Source organism: Notothenia rossii, assembly GCF_949606895.1.
Source record: "Notothenia rossii genome assembly, chromosome: 9".
Taxonomy (NCBI): Eukaryota; Metazoa; Chordata; class Actinopteri; order Perciformes; family Nototheniidae; genus Notothenia; species Notothenia rossii.
In genome coordinates this window covers 70,304,767-70,322,563 of record NC_136907.1, presented here as the reverse complement: position 1 = coordinate 70,322,563, position 17,797 = coordinate 70,304,767, and the positions used below count along the sequence as shown (strand labels likewise).

Below are 17,797 nucleotides of genomic sequence, written 5' to 3'. Positions count from 1 at the left end.
ATGCAAATGTCTGTCTCGACAATGTTCTTGGCGAGAAACTGCCGCGGGCCATGCGCTTTGTTTCTGCAAACGACTCGTCTGATTTTCACTGCCAGGTTGACTCAAACGCCGTTACGAGGTAGACAACTCTATATTTAGTTCCCCTCACAGGTTGAGCTAGCAGAAAGGTGAATAATTAAAAGTCTTTGGGGTAAACACAGGAAACTCTAAGACTTTAATCTTTGTTGTTTTTCAAAAAAGAAATGTAACTTATTTTAAACATTCAGCTATCGGTAAAGAGCGTAATGTTACACATTCCCACACACGGGCGAATTAAATTCAAACAGCCCACATATTTTCGAAAAGGTGCATAAACCTGGTGTTTTTTAACCTATAAAGACAGTGCACTGATGTATGCTTTAAAGGCTAGATTTTAAAGCAGTAATATTTCATGAGGCAAGCGGCTGTGTTGCTGTCACTATGGTCCTTTGGTGCGCACTATCAAAGGAGACATCACCTTTAATTGTTCTCATCCATCACTTTGCAACTGGCACACATGGAGATCATAAGGTCTTTTTTTTCTTGCTTGAAATTAGATAAGCTCAGATGTAAAAGCTAAGCAACTTAAGAAGGGCTCACTCCATCACCTTCATTTTTTGATGTCACATGTTGAGACCGAATTAGATTAACTGTTGATACGGAAAGAGGCCGAAGATGGGGTTGTCAGCTTGCAAACATGCACACAACTCCTGTTCATGTTGCAGCAATGTTCCACATGAATATTTCTCAACATATGTTTCATAACCACATGTTCTCTGAAGGGACCCTTCTGTGCTGTAATTCTCACTTAAAACATTCATAGCAGCACGTACCTTTCACATCTTTTTGCACTTGAGAGTATGAAGAAGATACTAGGACATACTGAAATGGAAATGAGGCAGTCTCTTTTTTTTCAAATGCTTATCTAGTGCCACTGTGTCAGGGCTCCCCTTGTTATGAAGCAACTGGGGTGTCTGGAGTGTTTCCCCCCATTGAGATGAGTGTGTTTGGGTTGAGGGGAAAACGCTGGCTGACGCTAGTGTGGGATTGAGCTCCAGCAGCCTCCCAGTGGGACAGGAGGACAGGGACGGGTCTCTTTCAGCAGGGCTCTGATTAGACCCATCGCCCTAGCTGCCACGCTCCACTCACACTGGTAATTGGAACTGGCAGGAGGTTGCCATGCCCACCTCTTCTCCCCTCCTTCCCCTCGCCATTTTACTTCCTCTTTCTTCTCTCACCCGCCTGTGGCTGTTACAGCAGAGGCTGCACCTCCTCAAAACAACGGTTTCTGATTATTGTATCATGTTTTCCTAATTTATATAATTACCATATTTGTAATTTTCTCATTACAAATAATGTTACTAATGTTGCCCCATGCCTTTTGTGTATAGTGGAGGCCCCCACTGCTCTTCTAATTGACTAGAACAACCACAAAACACATTAAGCCGTCCCCTACTGCCCTCTCTTTTTACAGTAGTACTATAACCACTTAAACAAGTTTTACTGATGTTGCTCATATTGCAGAATGTGTGTGATAATTGGCTGTTTAGAGAACAAAGGACTTTATTTTTCACATCATGGCAGAACCAGTTTTCGAGCTTCTAGCTTTACGTTTGACGCCCTTCTGCCTGTGGCCCTAGTGATTTTGCATATCCAGGGTGTTTCTACTAGTTGTGTTTTTAACAACTGTGTCCCGGAAGCACTTTGCAAATGACCCATTTAATAGTACTCCTTTAGACCAAATTAACACCTCAGTATTAGACATCCCGTGTACTACTGCATACATGCAGAATAAACGAGCCATTTGGGAACAAAAAAAGTCAGACATATATTTTTTTGTTGCAGCATTCTTCATCATTGTAATGGATCGCTTGTGTGGCATTATCACAGAACTTTCAACTTAGTGGTATTTCTGGCTCGATGAGACAGAAAAGTGGAGGTTTTTTTGATGAATTACTCACGAGCACAAGAGGGCTTTTTATTCATAATGCCCTCCATCTTGACAAACATCAACCTGCATTGCCAGCACTATTTCACTGGATTCTCTCCAAATGTCCTCATTCCTTCCCCTTTGAATTAAAGAGGACTGAACAAAGGCATGTCTTTGTCTTCTCCTGATGACGAGTTGGCAGGCCAGCCTCAGGAGTTGCAGTACAAGTACAATCTTAACTATCAACAAAATCTGTAAAAATATACGTGTAAAGAGAAAAGAAGTTTGCATGGTTTTGCAACTGTTTAAAGAAACGTTTCATACTGAGCATTGTGTTTACATTCTAACCTGATAAAACGAATTAACTGTTTATCCTGAAAATAGTCCTTGATGGGTATTTTATGATTTCTCAGCTTACCTAACATACAACATGTAATTGTATGCTACTCAAAATAATGTGCTTTTTAAGAGTCAAAGCCAGGGTGTGAGAGGACTGTTATATCAAAGATCAGCTTCAGTCTGTGGCTTGGCCTTGAGACGTCTGGAAATCCAGCAGGAATGAGTATAGCTTTACACCTTCAGGGAAAAACCTTAAAACCAGATACTGTGTTTTAGGTCCAGCACAAATCATTACAGCATCATGACAGACGTTTATTATCTCTGCCTTAAAGTTGGTTTGAATAGGCCTTGGGAGGTTTTGTTTTTCTTAGTTTCAAAAGTTTAAATTGGCCATATTTGAAGAATAAACCCCATTTTGAAATATAACACTCTATGGAAGCAATGCTCTGCCTCCAACATATTCATTGCAGGTACTGAACATACAGCCCAACAATTTCTCATTTTAAAATTGACACACCAAGTGAAGCTATGGTTCACTCCACTTATGAGACATACTGTGAAAAATAGTGCCGGACAGTTGTAATAACTGTCCACCGTCAATGCAAACATTAAACGTTCAAGCCTAGGGGATAAATGCATGTACTGTATAAGCTCTGCAGCAGCAGCAGTAGTTTGCCTTTCAAAGTATTCTCTGTTTGTACTTCCTGATATGAAAGAGCCACTGACTCGTGTAATAACTCCTTTGGTTTCCTTCACACTGTTTTACCAATGGTTTGCATTTTTCACAGCCCAGGAACCTTTTCCAATAATCTTAATCATAAATATTCTATATGCAGAAATACAGGAGGGTTTGGTGGAAAATAAGACATGCTGATATTCCAGTGTTTTCAATCAAAGGCGTAGTTCTGCAAAGCACTATCGCATAAATAGCTTTCCCCTTTGCCTAGACAAGTTACTTCTTTCTGCGGGAATATATAACAAAAGTTGGAGCTGCCACGGGTAGATTTTCGATAAAACAGAACAAATCTTCTGAAATTCCCTCAAAATATGGTATGACAGACTTCTCAATCCTTCTCAGTACTATCCCTGGGGTTACTGGCGAGGTGCGATTGACAGGATCCGAGTCATGCCTCATTGAATCGATTGGTTTCCAACACATAGTCACTTTATACTAGACCTACAGGGAAGCTACACCATTTTCTGGCTGAGAGATGGAGCGATGTGTGGGGCCCAACCATGTGTTATGTGTGCAATATGAACACAGGAACATTGGGGAATCAGCAGAGGTCTGGTAGAAAGACTTCAATGTACACACTTTTCTTCTCTCTCTCCACGCTCGATTTAAGATCAGCCACCTGCTTGCAGCGCTGAAACCTCTAGAGATGTTTTAATACGTTGAGACGCATATCTCTTAATCAATGGATTAACATGTGCACACACGTCTATATTCACAAGGTTTTAGACCGTGTTAATTATCCCTTTCATGATTTGATGGCGCAGATTATGTATAGATAAGGTTGTTAAACTAAGTATTGAAATAAGTACGTTAATAAGTGTACACAAAAAAATGATCTCGGAACTGATTTTTTGGGGGACTCGGACTTATTTAAGTTGACTAGCACAACTTCATGAAGCATGTCCTACCCCAGTGAATCTGATTAGAAATGGGGTACCTGTGTTCAGGCTCAAAGGACCCCTTCTCAGGTGATTTGTGGCCATTATGCACATGTGAGCTATAAGTAGATGAGACTGGAGGTCAGCTCTCTATAGCTTTGGTATAATTGATGGCTCTCCCACATTGCCCCTTAAAAGAATAATAATAAATGAGTGTGCTAATCCTTAACCACTGTCCAACAACTGTCCAATTGTATTTTCAGTTTCTTTCTCGATAGACCTCTTTTAGTAAAGGACTGACGCTTCAACATCATGCAGGGTGTGTATTTCCCTTTGAAGGTTAGAGGGAGCAAACCACAGAGGACCACAGGGCGCTACTGTTACCATTTATTCATACAATTACAAATTGTACCATATTATTTCAATGTGCGGTAGTTGTCTGTTTTGTAGAGGTATCCTGATTTCAGTTGGGTTTTTCTGAAAACAAATCCTATAATATCGTTAGAGAGGAAGTAAGCCTCACCGCAAAGATAAGAGGCCATGCAGAAATCTGTCAACTACATCTGAATATGAGACGATCCGGGCCACAGGCCAAACACAAGGGTGAGAGCAGGAACAACCGCTCTGCTGGGGATCGGAACAAAGTACACCCATGCACCTCTTCATGCTCAACCATATACGTTTACATATGGAAGTTTGTTCTCAGACAGGCTAAGCATAGAGGACAAACAGCCTTGTTTTAGTGTAGGCTTTGACACAAATCAGAGGTTCACGTTATAAATGTTTAAGGAAATAGGAAAAGTGCACCAAAAATACTGGAGCAAATGTAGTCAACAAATGACTCAGAAGTAGATTTCTAAAAGTGTATTTATTAGGTCTTATTACATGGCTTCGTTGAATACTCGATTCTGATTGGTCCATTCAGAACACGTGACACGTTGTCAATCCAGAACAGACAGACTGCTGTCAAGGATTTATTTATCGTTGTTAAGGACGCTCAAATCTGCAGAAAGAAGTTTCGTCGATTTTACTGCATGCAGTTTGCTTTTCAAACCGACAAGACAAGAGGGACAAGAAAACAGCGGAGAAGTAACGAGGCAGAAACCTACGGTGGCCCTGTAGTGCAAGTCAAAACAGCATTTCCGAAAACACCACAGCATTTTAGGAAACAACACAGCATTTCACAAAACACCAAATCATTTCACAAAACACCACATCATTTCAGGAAACACCACATCATTTCAGGAAACACCACATCATTTCAGGAAACACCACAGCATTTCACAAAACACCACATCATTTCAGGAAACACCACATCATTTCAGGAAACACCACATCATTTCACAAAACACCACATCATTTCAGGAAACACCACATCATTTCAGGAAACACCACATCATTTCAGGAAACACCACAGCATTTCAGGAAACGCTACAGCATTTCACAAAACGCTATCGAAGCAGTTCCTGCCGTTGCTACGTAGTTCAAACAGTAACAACGGACTATTTTTCTTAGCGGATGCATGTCATTTAAAATAAATAACAGCCTACTATTTTTTTAAATCAATAAAAACATTTTCTAAATCTATAAAAGCACATCAATTAACATTGGGAGTCATGTCGTTACTTTGTTGAGAATGTGGCCGTGTAATAAGCGGGATAATGTGCAGCGACTTAGCTGTTCAAGATCATTGAACAGCTTCGCGTCGGGCTCCTGATCTGCCTGTCGGGTGTTCTTTCCGCCTCGCTGCACATTATCCCTTACTTGAAGGATCACTTCTTGCCACTACAAGCTTTTCATCTGGGTATTGTATTTGCTCAAATGGAGTCAACAAATGAGTCAGAAGTAGATTTCTAAAAGTGCACTTATTAGGTCTTGAATAATCACTTGTTGCCTCTAAACGCTTTTAATGTGGGTATTCCTCCATAGGAGAGACTACTGTGTATCTCATAGCTGATGACTGATGTGAGCCATTCTTGTATCTCTTGTAACACAGCTCACAATGGACACTGTGACAGAGGGCATTTGTTTTTCTGATGAGTATAAAGTGAACAACAACTTTCATGTACCAATTAATCAGGGAACTTTGCAGAGGACGCTGGCTCTCTTTCTTTTGCACATGAACAATGCACTCACTGTCTTACATGGTTGACCAGTCCTCTGCGGTAGTTTGAGACACAATACAACGCACCAAATGACCTTGTTTGATTTTGTCTCTCTAAAGCATCATGCAATCAATAGTTCTTTTTTTGTGAACCATTCAGTTGTCCTTGGGAAACATTGTAATCTTGTTCAGGACACATTTGCTCAGCTTTCCTAAAAAGCCAAATCTTGTTTTGTATTAATTAATTTCCTCCCTGTGGACCATTTTGCCTATTGTTGACCAGCAGTTAGGTGTCTTCTCACGGTGAACCAAAGTAAGGAGTTCAGATCATTAGTACTTTTGTAAGGATTTCATTTGAGCACTTTGGCCCCAGGGACACATCTGCACATGAGGAAGCAGATAAAAGAGATTACACGTTTAAGAGCAAGCTGATAAAAAGTCTTCTCAAGGGCCGTTGTGTTTCTCCTTTATTAACGCTGCTCAGAGGTTAAATTAGAGTTTATTATGAGGATAGGTGGGAGGGGGTTTTATTTCAGATTTGCAGCATAGTTAGGCCATGTCGGTGACCTCATTTGGATTAAAAAAAAAACATTTCCACTGGGTCTTTTCTTTCAAAGAGGAAGGACTGTTTCTGTTTTTCTCACCAATGAGCATTCTCAATTCTCAACATAGCAGTTACATTGTTTATTCTGAATATCAGAGAGAACTGCTTGTTTATATACTTTTGTAGGCAGTTTAATATCATGACTTAAATGTACCAAATAATATTGTAAGTGTAAAAAACAATGTCTGCTGGGATGCACCTCTTCCTGATAACTTTCAGAATGCAGTACGCCAACGCTGACCCTGAAATAACCCACGACTCATATCTTCGCAGATTTTAGGATATAAAATCAATATATATTTGACCTTTTACCTCAGAATACCACATTTTGCTTTCAGGATTATACTTAGTGTGTTGTCATGGTTATGCTGTTACGTTCGTTATGTCGAGTTGGATTATTCAAATCGTTATGTTTAACTTGCTAAGCCTAAAGTGGCTCATTTATGCATGGGTACCCAGAGACAGATTGCTATCCTTCCTCTGTCTGAACCTGTAATAAGCCTGCTGCGATAATCTATCAGAGACGTTTCTCAAACAAATTTGAAATCCAAATGATGGCAGTTCTCCAGTTCCCCTGCAGTAGTAGTGCTGTTGTGCTAATTTGTTGTGCTTGTGTGCCTTCTGATTACTGTGCAGCCTTGAGCACCTGAAATGTATTTGCTCTTGTTCATCCTCTTTTCTGTCCTTGCTAGCTCAACAGCTTTGATGTACTCAACGCCTCTCACAGCCATAAGAGCCCATTCTGACACATATTTTTGTAGTGTTAGGCATCCCCTTCTTTCTCCCTCTTTTCATTTTAACACAGTTCCTTGCTCCATGTGGCTCTGGATATACTCAAGAATCTGCCTTTTGAATTTTTCAGAGACCCAGATCCCCCATGGCTTCCCCACTATCGATATGGGTCCCCAGCTGAAAGTGGTTGAGAAGACCAGAACTGCCACCATGCTGTGTGCCGCCAGCGGAAACCCAGACCCAGAGATAACCTGGTACAAGGACATGCTTCCTGTGGACATCAGCAGCAGCAACGGGCGCATTAAACAGCTTCGTTCAGGTAAAATCTGATCTGATCTGATCTCATTTCTTTATTGTGTTACTCTACATGACATACTGATAGTGTCACTATAGCAAAGTCAAGTAGCAGAATACCAAGTAGTGATGAATATCAACAGACATGAGGCACACAAGACCTGAGGATGAGCTGAAAACACAAAAGTCCTTTGTTGTCTTGTATGACTTGATGTATTCTCTTTTATCACAAAGGACATGAAAATCTTATTCAGCCATTGTCACCTTGGTTAGTAAGATGACTTCTAACAGAATTGTATTTCTCGAAGCTGCAGCCACTTATAAAGTTACACAGAAGTTGGAATAAAGTTATTCTTGTGCAATCTTTGACAGTGATGCATGAGCTTGTAACATCCAAAGCACAGAAAGATATTTTTCACTATATTAAATAATCCTTAATCCCACTTTGAACAGGCAGCTGGGTGACAATGAGGCCAGCCATTTAAGCATTAGCTAGGATTCAACTTTACAAAAAATACAACTGCTTTGAGGTGTCCACAGTCGCAGTCCACTTGATGAAGTGACTGCGCTCGCCTGAACTGGATCAGATGGAAGAGGTGCAAGGTGGATAGATTAGTGGCTTTTGACCTGATTCAGTCGTGTGACTCCTTTGTAAATCTACCTCACTTACAGAGTGTAAGGCCAGGCTACAGTTCTGAGGCCCCAAAGATTAGAGATGAGAGCTACTCCAGAAAAAGCCTGGCACTACAGCTGCCAAGTGGAAGTTGAATACAGGTCACTGGAGCATGTTCCCTTGCACTGCCCATGTTCTCGCAGTATTAAATCGCTGCCCTACCAAACACACATCCCCAATTAGATACAGATGGCTCGCTAATTCAATAATAACACAACTACTTAATTGTTTGATAGTGTTTTTTAAAACAATGATAAACTGTGCCTTAAACCATGATATGTTATATATATATATATATATTTCTAGCTACAAACTTTTAATTAGTTTTCTTTCTCGCAAATAGTGAGTGCCTGAAAAACTGCTGATATGTAATGCCCCCAGACAGACAATTCTTTCTCTCCACAACCCTTTTTTGACATCTGGTGCCGTTTCATGATTAACAATACGGCATATGGCCTAAAAGGGGGCGAATTCTGTAATTGTCAAAAAAAGGTGCATTCATTTGCTGCAGTTAAACAGAAAAGCTGAGCCAGTTGCTCCTATTATACCACGAGAAGTTAGTCAGCACACAGGAACATTAGCTCTTTCTTTCCACACCATCTAAGTCATTCACTTTGTTGAAATACTAACCTCTTTTCAATTTAATACCTCTGACCTGAATACGTTTTGCTGTGCACCTTTCTATTTACTGTGTCTGACTTTCATTCATTTCTCTTGCCCATTTTACTAACGACTTTCTGCAAAAATGCATTCTGTACACAGAGTAAGGCCATCTTAAATTAGAAAGATTTGTATAAAAATGCTTTAATTTAATGCAATTGTAATGCTACTATGAAGTACACATGTGGCTGTAGCTGTTGTCTGTAAATGCAAAAGTAGCAGCAATATATTATAAAATGTTTTGCTGCTGTGATTTTTTTTGGTCATTTACAGAAAACACGTACAGTCGAAAAAATATATTTCTTTCATAGCATTGATTAAGTGCACTTGTCACATTACATTTAAGTGGCGTCTACTCTGCATCAGTTTTTATTTTCCTTTTTATATGTGGCTTGTCAGAAGCCATGTTTTTCTCTCCCACTTATATAAGTGGATTTCTTACTAATCTCTCAACCCTTTTTGCATTGAAATGACTCCCACCTAGGTGGTACACCAATTAGAGGTAAGGATGATGAAGTGTGTTGGAAAATATCACGTCCACACCATTCCCTCACATCCACATCAGACCCCTGCATTCCCCCCCAACGCCACATCACCAGGTTCATTCACGCTGTTCAGCGCCTACACACCCTCTTCCCCATTCGTCTCCTCCCGACATCCTGTCTGCTGTCTGCTCGCTAACAAACAAATGATCACCAACCCTCATGTCAGGGTAATGCAATAGCAAGTCCAAGGTGTTATCTTTTAAATGAGCTTTTTTAAAGCCCCTCCTACACTGTTAGAAATAAACCTTTTTTATGAACAATTCACACGCATTCACATCTTTGTGCATCAGCTTCTCGTCTGGCTTTTGAGCGAAAGAGGCGAGGAGTTGCATTTTAAACTAAAGGCCAATGTGGCCACAAGAGGATCTATCTGCCTCCTATCTTAGCACCAATGTATACTGAAGCGGCTTCATTTGCATACAGCACATACAGCATTGCCTCCGAGCGAGATCGTTAAGGTGGAAGCTTCAGCCCCTTTTTATGGTAATCATGAAAGCATGATTTCCTTCCACAACATGGACGTAAATAGTGGACGCTTGGGACCAGCTGTCTGTCTCACTGTCCATGAGTCCTTGGCCCCTAATCAAGCCCATATTCCTATGTTTAACTCTTTGAGGTGGCTATATGGCAGCCTCGGTTCCCCTTGACTTATTTTGCAAATAGATTGAAATGAGATTGTAGAAGATCCATTGTTTAAGAAGTTGAAAGTAATTTAAAGCAGTTTTGCATTGCAGCTCTGACAACTGCCATGGCAGTAACCTTGTACATTTCTGAAGTACTCACACTGTTTTCTCCCATGGGAAGGGGCAGATTGACAGATTGGTGACACCAGCATTAGTATGCAGGTGCATGTCATTGCTGAATCAGACAGCGCCGAGCTCAGCGTGCAAAGCAAACACCTTGGAGAGATATGTTGTCATGAGATCTGAGGTGATGTTATCACATGTCTCTGCCCCGCCCTGTTTCACTTCTCTTTTTTGGTCTCGTCTTGATCCGAGTCCCCTTTGGTTGGTGATGAACCTGTTTGTTGTATTCATCTCATACTGCATGATGTGAAAAAAATGTATCCTGACATCATTGAGTATTTTTGTCATTTTCAAACAGCATGGTGGCTGTCTGCTAGTGCCATGCTGTTTTGAGACTTGATCAATGTTATCACTCACTTGTGACACACATATGTACTGCTGGGTGAAGTTGTCTGGTTGTTAAACATGTGTTTTTTAAATTGTGGGATTCAGGTAAGTTTAGCTGTTTTAGGTCTCTATTTGTATTTGTCAAATTAAAACTAAATCTACTAATAATTATATGGTGGTTATAGACATGGTGTGTCAAAATGACCACACATAAACAAGTCTCCTGGTGCTTTGTCAGAAACAACATGTTAGCCTTCTGTCTGATGACAACGGCTTTTTGGGATTGTGAATACTAATCTAAGCCATCTGGCAGAGGAGCATCTCCCTTAAGGGCTTCGTTAAGACATGGTGAAACAGTTGCTGATGGAAAAAACACAATTATGACCTCGATGCTAAATACCTGATCAACAAAGATAAGATACCTGCACCGCCTTTTGCTTTGCTGCGAATCCTATGCCCTCAAGAAGAAAAAACCGTAATTAACAGTTTAGACATAAGTCACATTTACCTTTAAATCAGTTTAGTTGGATATAGTTGCATTTTTTTTTTCAACGATTAGGATATACAAACACATTATTTACCCTTAGCTGATCATCAGAATACTTAATCAGAGTAGAATTTCTCTTGAGGCCCATAAGTGGAAATGATGTCCTTTGGTTAAACTGTGCGACACACATATTGCACAGATGTTAGTATTAAGCAGTAGGCTGGTTAGTTGTATTGGATATTAACATCATATGTTATCTGCTTTTGTTGTGTTTATTTTTCAGTCGAGCCCTTTTCCTGGCTGAGATAGATTACTCAAACACTTTGGTTTGTCAATTATTTCCATAAGCAGGATGCCTACTGAGACTTTGACGGTTGTGACATGTTATTTAGATGATTAATTGACCTTCAGTCATGGTCCCTTTTTTTCTCCTTAACACGACTAGGGAAATATTCTGTTAGCAGATTCATTACATTCGTCAAATCAGCTAAATGTTAATGTTGTGGTAAACGATTTCTTGACAAAACTGCGTCTACAGTATGTAAGGGCTCTAAATGATGCATGAACTGGGTTAGGCTAGTTGACTACAGGCTCTCTAGCGAGTCACCGTACAGATATCTGCTGCGGTTTCATGCCAAATGACATCTCACATTCCACAACTGTCAAGACGGCTAAATGTGTTAATCCTCTACGCAGGAGCTCTGCAAATCGAGATCAGCGAGGAGTCTGACCAAGGAAAATATGAATGTGTTGCCTTGAACAGCGCTGGGACCCGTTACTCATCTCCTGCCAATCTCTACGTACGAGGTAAAGTCAAGTTGTCTCTCTCATTTCTTGAATTCTCTTAACAATCTGTCATTTCTGTTGTTTCCAACCCCAAACAGCCTTGCAACGAACATCCCGTCTGCTTTGTCCTTAATGTTCATGCCTTTAGTCAATGTGCTTTCAAAGGTACTGCCTTCACTTATTGTGTATGATAATAACTCTTCTCAGGAGTGTGTTGCAAGCTGTGTTTGATTGACATCTTTCCCACCCTCCTATCAGCGTTGTTGCACCTGGAACAAACAACATCTTTGTAATTCTTATTGGTGCGTGGAGTAACTCAGCATGGCTCTGCCCGCCTTTAAACCTGAACAGAGCTCTAATTAGCCGAGACTTGAAAACACCTGTTAAAACACAGTGCCTTTGACAGTTGTGTAATTTCCACATTTGATGTATGCCATTATTGCTCTCTTTTTCTCTCTCCCACAACCGATTCTTTAACCGTTATCCTTGCCATGCTTTTCTTCCCATACCAATGAGTTAAACTAACCTCGACCTCCTGTTGGCCTGCGAATTCGGACAGGTGCCGCCGCTGTGAAAAGTAGCTGCATTGAAAAAAAATTCTCCGCTGGCGTTGAAACCAATGCCAGACCTCCTTTCTTTTTTATTTTGACTGTATCGAAAGGCTCGATTATTCCCCCCCCCCCCCCCCCCCCCCTCCCCCTCGCACTACTCAGAGCTCCTGAAGGCATGGAGGGGTCTGGAGTTCCAGGGTTTGTTTTTGTTGTGGTGTCTCTGTGAGCACTAATGCAGGGCAAGGGCCGCATTGTACCTATCCTGGAAAGAGCTGGTATAGTAGAGAGAGTAGTCTAGGTCAGACCCTGAGGATAACACTATGTCTGATGTACATGAAACAGAATAGCTTCTCCAGTTGTTAGTGTGGGTGGAGGAGGAAGGGAGGGTGGCAGTAAAAGTGTCAAGGTAAGAAAAAGACTCTGCTTCATAATATTTGTTAAAGCATTCATCCATCAAGATCTCTTATACCTTATACAAGAAAATACAAACCACTATCTAGGAAATGTTCAACTATGTAAAGGGAACAATTTTCCCGAAAGAATCCTATCACTTAAATATGACTACTCGTGTATGGAATCAGTATTTTTCATGTAGGATTGTAGCCAAAAGATCAGAGGAAGGTAAAATCATCCTCAAGGACTAGAGCGGCATCAAATACACAGATTAAAAACTGTGGGCTCCAGAAGGTTTAGATCTTAAATCTTGACAGGGGGAGGTAGTCAGCCAAACAACCAAGGCGAGGGAGGGATGTAAGTCTCGCCTATTAATCAGGGCATGTCTGTCACAGGTGCAAACGCAGCTTTTTTCCCCCCACAGAGGTAATTACAGTATTTGTGTGGCGTGGCGCCAGCAGGGGCCTCGGGCCCAGCTAGTCTGTAACACCACCCAGGTAGCTGTCAACCCATTGGCCCCCGACACCAACTTCTCTGCCAGCCCCACCACACCAGTGGAGAGATAGAAATCAAACCAAGCGTAACCTTTTAAAAGTGTACTTGTCTGGAATGGAGAACAAAGGCTCCAGCCATGTTTTCATTCAGTCTTTGTGACTGCTGCAGGAATGAGGAGACGAGACCCGGGGCTGAGCTATCACCGGCCCGCCTGATTGGGTCTGAAACATGAGGGACTGAAGACAATTGGCCTTTGACATGCTTCTCTTCTTTTCCTGTTGTTATTGCTTTTGTTTTTATCCTGAGACACCAGAGGGGAGACTTAGGGACTGACAACATCTGCTTTCAAAGTTGAAAACATAACAAGCCTTGAAAGCAAACATGTCATTTGACAATTGTTACATTTCACAGTGCTGATGTTTAGCAGCAGGCTGTGAAAACGATCTTGAGTCCAATCTTCAAGCACAAAATACAAATTACACTTGATATGAACAAATAAATAATATAATGTCACAATTATAAATGCATATTGACGTACAAAATATTGTAGCAGTGCTAAATGCAGTGTTTAATATTCCTTTTATACTGCTGAGTAAACTATGAGAATATATCACTTGAATAAAATAAACACCTTCTAAGAAATAACATTCCCTCCGGTTAGAACACCAAGTGTAGCCTGAAATGTCAATAACGTAAGCACTACTTGAAGGTGACTTGAAAAGATTACTATTGGAGAACGAATCGTGGTATTATTCTCTATCATCCCTTTTCTAACATCCGCCCACACTCCTGTCAGACTTGCATTAAGTGGCTTGTTATTGGTTGGTGCTTGGTGTCTGCGAATCTGTTTCTGTGTTTTTCCACTTACCCTAGCTACCTGATCCAATTCCTGTTTGCAGGTACACAAACATACTGCCAGCACCACCCCTTTCTTGACATTTAAGAGCCACAAAAGAATGATGTCCTCATATTTCTGTGTGGGAGGGGAGAGGGTGAGACTAAAGGAGGATTTGAGGGGCTGCTCATGGATTGTTTTCCCCTTCTTATCTGTGCATTTCTTTACGTCCTTCCACTTCTCATCCATTAAGAGTGTGTGCATGTTTGTAGGTGTGCAGGTGCACCCTGTTTGCTGTGGGTCGCTTTTGGTGACCCTCCATCAAAGGTGGACTCCATCAACGTGGGCAGAATCACAAGCACACTGTGATTTTACATGAGCGATCATTTGTCAAGTGCTTATCCCACAACGGAGGAGGGATGTCAGCTTCTGTCTGCCGGCTCTCCTTCATATATCCATGTGACATGTCAATATGTCACAGAGGATAAAGTGTTGCAGTCTGGCTTTTCGTTTACCAAAACATCTTCATGTTGTTCTATGTGTGTGTGTGTGTTTGGGTGTCAAGGAGGGAAACGTACAGAACGATAAATCCAGGAATATTTGATGGAGAAAAATAGTTGGAAACAGCTCTCTAAGTGTGAGGAAAGGCATTTCAGCGTCTCCTTAATGATACACAATTAAATATAAACTGCAACAAGTATGCAATTGAATAGTGATCAACAACTTATAAGTTATATTATCAAAGATATGTGAACTGCAATACAGAATGGTATAGATTCAAATGACAGCAACAAATGATATAAAGTTTCCCTCCCTGATACCGATGTATGCATTACTTGTCACTAACCTCCACTGTGTCAACACAAGCACTTTCCTGTTTCACTGTGTTGTCTTCCTCTCCACTCTGTATCTCTCATTCCATCGCTCACCTTCATCAAATCACTTCATCCGCAAAAAAGATCAACGTGGAGGTTGGTCATTTTCACTTATAATCCCCCCCCCCCCCCCCCCCCTTTCAATTTGATGCAGACTGTAGGTGAGGTCAGCCTGTCCTTCCCAGCGCCTCTAAAGCGGACAGTGATATCCCTTCCTTTAAAAAAACGAAATACGCTCCCTCCCTCCGTCCCACCCATGCTCGTGTAACAGTGTTTGCATGAATCCCTGAATAGTTGTGCATGCCTTCCAACGCCACTCCCCCAAACCGTGTTTCGATTAGCCTCCCCAAGACGCACAAGCATTCCCCATGAAGTCATTATTAAACCTCTCTTATGTTATGTTATATGCATTCTTCCCAACCACACCCTTAGCGTCGATCCCAACCACTTCTACCAAAACCTATAGTTCCTTCCAGCCTCAGACTTTCCATCCGCCTCCGTCAGCCTATCAGAGGCGTGTGATGGATTACTCTGGTATTCAGGTGGCAACCGGATTTGTCAGGTATTAAGCAGCAACGCCCCTGCTCTCCCACTGAGAGACATGGGTATCAGAACTGACAAAGCCCTCCTCTGGGGATTATGTCTGTTTTGCCGCCATGGGCATCCTTTAGTAAGAGACTGACGGGTGTGATAAGCAAATCTTAGCGTACTGAGATGACTGTCTTCATGAGACGTTGTAGCAGGAGGCCCTGGAGAATCTTTGAAAAAAAGTAAATACTACTTTTTTACTGTAAACATTTTTGAATCAAATCAAAACCAAATTTGACTGTTTAATATCTGATCATTTCAACTTTTGAATAGCAATACATGTGGTGCTTGGTCCACACATGTACACACTGAACCTGTTTTTTTAGCTTCATTGATTATGATATTGACCTAACTGAGCTAATGTTTTGGAAATGATCCCTCCTCTTACTACACTGCTGACCTATAGAATATTTAAGAATGAGCTGGCAGTGGGGATGATCAGCCTTCATGGCCGCATCGTCGCCCTGTTCTGCTGCCAGGAAGCCTCGGAGCCCGCTGACTCTGTGCCAGTTTGCTCAAATATTGATTGACTGGACAGGTTCTGCTATCCTTGGGCACTTTGTCAAGGCAGTTAAAAGTATAGGTATCCAGCAAGCAGGCATGCAGAGTGGAAACAGGGCTTATTTTGTGGTTTTGATAGAGTCCCCCGAAGCCGCTCTCAACAGGAGAGAGGCTTCGGGGGAATCGATAACAATTACCTGCCCTCTAGTCATTTTGTTCCACAGCACCTCTCCAAACTTAACCGCACGCCATGAATTATTCACAACATTAAGTGTTCAATATACGCAGGCCCCATTGACTGACTGCTCTTTGCACTGTTTAGTCTATGGAATCATGAACGCATAACAGATACTCCGAGCTTAATGGTCTTACATTAGGGCCCGATCCTCTCAGGTTTCTCTTCTTCAAAAGCATATGTTGTAAAAAAAAAAAAAAGAAGAAATAGCTGCACTTGGGGAATGTTAAAGTTGTGTGAGAACTCATGTCACTAGCGTAAGTGGAATTGTATCGTTTCTCTCGAAATATTCAAAGGAAAGTCTGTTGTGCTTTAGTCATACTGAAAATCAGATGTTCAGCCAATTATAGGAGAACATTTGACCAAGTTCCCACTTCTCTTCCTCTCCCAGCGTACTCAGGCTTGTGATCCTATCCCGTATCTTCCCTCTGCGCCCGTGCATGCTTTGCTTGAGAATGTCGTCCCTGTCCTGTTCCCAGGCTGGTCTCACTGCTCCTCCTGTCCACTGATTGCATTTCAAAAGCAACCATATGCCTTTGAACCTCAGAGAGCCTGGACTGTTAATATGTGACGACTCTTTTTTCCTGCATGAATCCTTTCTCTATGAAGAAACTCTCTAAAGTTGTTCATTGAGTCATTTTGTCAACTTTACATTAATATGAATTTTGCTGCGGTCATCATTACTCAGTCCTTCACCTTTGCTGACCTCCTTACTGTTCCCAGTGTTTAATTGTTTTCATTTTGTGCCACACACTCAAGGAAACGATTAGTTGTTATAAAAGAAATTGCAACGTTTTGATTTATCTGGGTAATTGTGTGAAACAAACAAAAGCCCAAATCCCTAAAAGTGTATGTGTTGTGGCTGAGACTCAGGGTATTACTATTTGAATGAGATATCGAGCTAGGTGGTTTAAGCCCACATGATTGTATTGATTTAAAACAAAAAATAGCAGCAGCAGTCTTCTATGCATGACACCTCAATTATTTTGGGGAAAAGTCAGAACCAGTTCCCCCTTATTATGGTACAGTCCAGAGAACCAGCCTTCTCCTGACTGGAATCTCAAAAGGTGCTTTCGTGTTTTTTTCCATGTCACCACATAATGAGGGTAATAACAAGCACGGCTATAACAACGTTGTGGTTCAAATTAGATTGGGGAGGGAGCGGTGGTGGAAGGGAAGGGAAGGTGGGGGGAGAATCACATATGAAAATCCATTTTCATGGAGACCGGTGCAAAAGAGCAATTACAGTCAAGGACTTTTTTTTCCAGAGAGACACATAGATGTTGTAGTGCATTAGGGAAACAAGAAGTATGAATTATGCAGGGGCAGTGTATGCTGTTTTAAAAAAAAATAAACGTACAACCAGCAGTCATGGGATAGCAATAATGGGTTCTCACTAGGGAGC

General features: G+C 41.3%; 1 protein-coding gene across 25 annotated transcripts in view; it reads left to right on the top strand.

The window, feature by feature from the left end:
• Nucleotides 1-17,797, top strand: part of LOC307020878 (receptor-type tyrosine-protein phosphatase F) — a 169,299-nt gene that overhangs the window by 88,025 nt on the left and 63,477 nt on the right. For 17 of the 25 annotated variants that reach the window (XM_079652549.1, XM_079652546.1, XM_079652547.1 and 14 more), the window contains exons 5-7: nucleotides 7,472-7,660; nucleotides 9,453-9,470; nucleotides 11,830-11,940. In XM_079652549.1, the coding sequence (XP_079508675.1) occupies nucleotides 7,472-7,660; nucleotides 9,453-9,470; nucleotides 11,830-11,940 (318 nt within the window). The remainder of the gene's footprint in view (nucleotides 1-7,471; nucleotides 7,661-9,452; nucleotides 9,471-11,829; nucleotides 11,941-17,797) is intronic. The other 8 variants (XM_079652544.1, XM_079652555.1, XM_079652532.1 and 5 more) reach the window with 1 other exon arrangement.